Source organism: Anneissia japonica, unplaced genomic scaffold, assembly GCF_011630105.1.
Source record: "Anneissia japonica isolate Jap-2015-1 unplaced genomic scaffold, ASM1163010v1 scaffold17858_len82487_cov107, whole genome shotgun sequence".
Taxonomy (NCBI): domain Eukaryota; kingdom Metazoa; phylum Echinodermata; class Crinoidea; order Comatulida; family Comatulidae; genus Anneissia; species Anneissia japonica.
In genome coordinates this window covers 76404-80249 of record NW_022715787.1, presented here as the reverse complement: position 1 = coordinate 80249, position 3846 = coordinate 76404, and the positions used below count along the sequence as shown (strand labels likewise).

At 32.2% G+C, this 3846-nt stretch overlaps 1 protein-coding gene across 1 annotated transcript in view; it reads right to left on the bottom strand.

Moving 5' to 3' along the window:
• Positions 1-1481: 1481 nt before the first annotated feature.
• LOC117109366 (tenascin-like) overlaps positions 1482-3846 on the bottom strand; it is a gene marked incomplete at its 3' end in the record, with an annotated part of 41353 nt that continues 38988 nt past the window's right edge. The window contains exon 11 of the mRNA XM_033251677.1: positions 1482-1742. Within this exon, the coding sequence (XP_033107568.1) occupies positions 1482-1742 (261 nt within the window). The remainder of the gene's footprint in view (positions 1743-3846) is intronic.

The following is a 3846-nucleotide window of genomic DNA, read 5'->3' as shown; positions in this document are numbered from 1 at the left end:
CATTAAATATACCAATATAGCATACTCTAAGATTGCCCAATGATGACGTGTGACATGTTGCTTATTAGTATCAGCTATTATATTAGATGCATTAATGCATTCATACTATATGTTTATAATTTATATTGCTAACCTGGACAGTGTAGTTGGTATTCGGCATTATATTTTCATTAATTGTCAGTGAAGTCGCTGTGGTATCCATATTGAACTTTAAATTCTGTAAATCACTATATACAAGCACATTGTATCCTAGTATTTTGCAAGGATTATCATTAGGTAATGTCAATTCCAGTGTGATTGATGAAGACGTTGAAGTTAATGTACTAATGGTTGGTTTTCCAGGATCTGTGGGGAAATATAATAATAATAATAATAATAATAATAATAATAATAATAATAATACAATAATAATAACAATAATAAAAATATTATTATTTTTCTTCTTATTATTATTTAGTAGTGTGCAGCAAATATTCTATTTTAAATGTATTTAATTTGCTACACCTCAAGAGGAAATGTTTGATATCTTCTTTGATAGTTGACATAAAGTGCAAATATTGGTTATCTATATATTCCTAGAAATTATTTTCTCATTTACTGATAGTGTATTTCATCTCGGTATTTCTTTATTCAAAAACCACAAAACAACAACAATTTCATAAAATATGGCAGCTCATTAATGCGTACGCATTAAGAGTTGAATTACATTTCATGATTACAAAGTGAAAAAAAATTTGTTAATAAAAAAAAAAAATAAATAAAAAAAAAATTTTAAAAAAAATAAATGAAAAAAACTCGAATCCATCACGGAAACAAGACATCAAAAGGTGAAAGGAGCACAGTTCAACGCTCAAGATCATAGTCATTAATAAGATTCACCAAATATGGTAAAGGACTGCTCCTGTGGCGCGACGTTTTACAAACAATGTTACGGAGCTTGTTAGCAGAATGAGTATTATATTTATGGACAACATTTCCTCTAACAGGCAATAATGAAAACAAATTTGAAGAGGGGTTTATAATAGACGTAGCAAAGGAAAAGCAAAGGTCTCGACGCCTGTGACTTAGTCTATCAAGGTGCAATGTAGCCAGAGCATTTGCATAAGTGGTATACCCCTTACCCAAGATGATTCTACAGGCACGTTTTTGAATGCGCTCGATAGCATTAATATGGCGTATAATAAGCCCTCCATTCCATACCGGTACCGCATATTCCAACACTGGTCTAACAGAACCTGTAAAGACTATTCTATAAATTCTAACCTAAAACCTATAAAGTAATTTTGATTTTTTAAATAATTTTCTACTTTTTATTACTTTTATATTGTCAAGCATTGCATTAATGGTATTTAAATAGAAAGGATAACATACAATATATTATAAAGGAAAAAAATGTACTAAAAATTAAACCGAGGAAAATGTTAATGATGTGTTTTTAATAAAAAAGCTCTTTACATTCGTATAAGATAAAAAAGGCTTACAGTCAACACCAGACATGACCTCCATAATATCAGTATTGCTGCTAACGTTCATATGCGATGCTGAAACTGAAAATGTGTACTGAGTACAAGGTACGATTCCGTCATCTATAAGAACTTCAGTTTTTGTTGTACTTCCTTGGTGGACTCCTTCTAGTTGATAATCGTAACTCAAGTTAAACTGAGTGCTGTTACAGGTAGCAGCATTCCATTTCATTAATAAAAACGTTCTTTCCAGTACTGAATCGTTGGTAATTGAGGGCGCTGTTAAAAGACAACAACATTGTGTTAATAAATAGAATCCATCAATCAATTTAAATATTCATAGTAAAAAATAGAACAAAAGCCAAAAATCACAACTTCTAACTCTACATATGAAAAATTATTAATTCAATTCATTTATCATATTATTTAATTTTCTATAAAGCTTGAAAATCTGCTTGTTAGGTTGTTGAAGCACACTTAGGTACCCAACAGACAGAAATAATTGAATAATTCGTGGCCTGCTAAATTGGCAACAGTGTGTCTCTACAAACATTAAAAAATCATTTAAACTGGAGTATATCGTAATTATTTCACCTTGGGGTGGCTCCTGCCCTCTCCATCATTGAGAGCTGCCGGTCGGGGAGAAATACACACTTCTTCGGGAGAAGAAAAACTATATACTTTTTACATATTAGTAGATCTTGAAATCGATTAAATAAGCCCGAAATCGCTAAATTGTCCCCTGGATCATTTCCAAGAGGTTTCGAGCGACGCTTAGACATGCCAACTTGTGTTCTCGTAGGAAATTCGGCCACCCGTTGGGGACATCGGACTCCCTGGCGGGCAAATCCTTGCGCAACCCCTGATTTTATCCACTCTCTTACGTACTGTACATAGGCCTACTTATGGTATATTTACTAAACCTTGACATTTTGATTTAGTGATGAGGAACATATATCCATTCAACAATTATGGAGAGAAGCCCATAAATATAGAGTGTAATATACACACAATGCAGGCTAGCGGGTAAGGAAGTGTATATTAAACTAAAAGACGATCTGAAGAGACGGTTAAATATTGTTTGAAGGTTTGCATGGCGAAGTAATAATATATATTAATGCTTACGGTACACCACGTAGATAGTTCTGAAAAGAACTGTTGTTGTTGGTTGAGAATATCTTGACAATTTGAGTTGCTTCAGTCGTCTTCAGGAGGAATATCTGTTCTTCAGGAGAATAATAATCTGTTCTCCTGAAGACGATTGAAGCAACTCACCTGAAATGTTGAGACACTAAAACAATACATACAATTGTTTTAATACCTGTGTCCGAGCATCAGAATCAGTAGTACAGCAGTCAGTATGTATGCTTTACTTTACACTACTACTACCTCAAATAACCAACCAGATTCAAGGCTGCTTTTTATACTTCTAATTACAATACTATTAGTAAATAGTCCATTAATTTTCACTGTGTTGACTACACTATCTCGACCAACTACCAAGAGATTTTGGCTTACTCTACTATAGTCCGGGGGCATATGTCGAAAAATGGGCTCCCGTGGGATTTTTGTGATCATTTTAGTTTTTGGATGGAATATATACTTTGAAGTATGCTGAATTCAATAAAATGAGTCGCCAATTTTTTTACGCACATCTTCATATGCAAATTAGTTAAAATATGCAAATTAGTTCTGAAAATTTAGGGTACTTATATCTTGGTAACCACTTGTCGTAGAAAATTGATTCTTTCTTAAAGTTGTTCAGAACATGCATGTTTCTATTTACGCTAATGAAACATTTTCTTCAAAAATGACCGGAAGTGCCATTTTATCGACTTTATTTATTATTAGTGGTGGAAATATAGGGAGCTATATCAAGAAAACCACTGGTCGTACAGAGTTGCTTTTTGCGACCAAATGTTTAAAACATGCATATTTATATTTACTATAATGGACAATTTTCCTTAGAAATGAACGGAAATCGTGCTTTTGACCTTTGACCTCAATTGTGCGTGAATTTAATATCTTGGCAACCACTGATCGTACAGATTTGCTTTTTGTAACAAATATTTACAAAATGCACTTTATATTCTAACAGAATAATTTCTCAATATCAACCAGAAACTTCTTTATTGACCTTTGACCTATCTTTGAAGTATATAGGCCTATTATTATATATGTGTATATATATACCTAATGACTTATGGTCGAAAGTATTATTACAACAATTGTATTATTACTTGAATATACATATATAGGCCTATATATATATGTATATATATATATATATAAATCATTAAATAAAGGTAAATACAGTGTTCGAATAAAGGACATAATAATACATCGTGTACCAAGGCTCTCAACGAATGTAGTCCTGTAAATA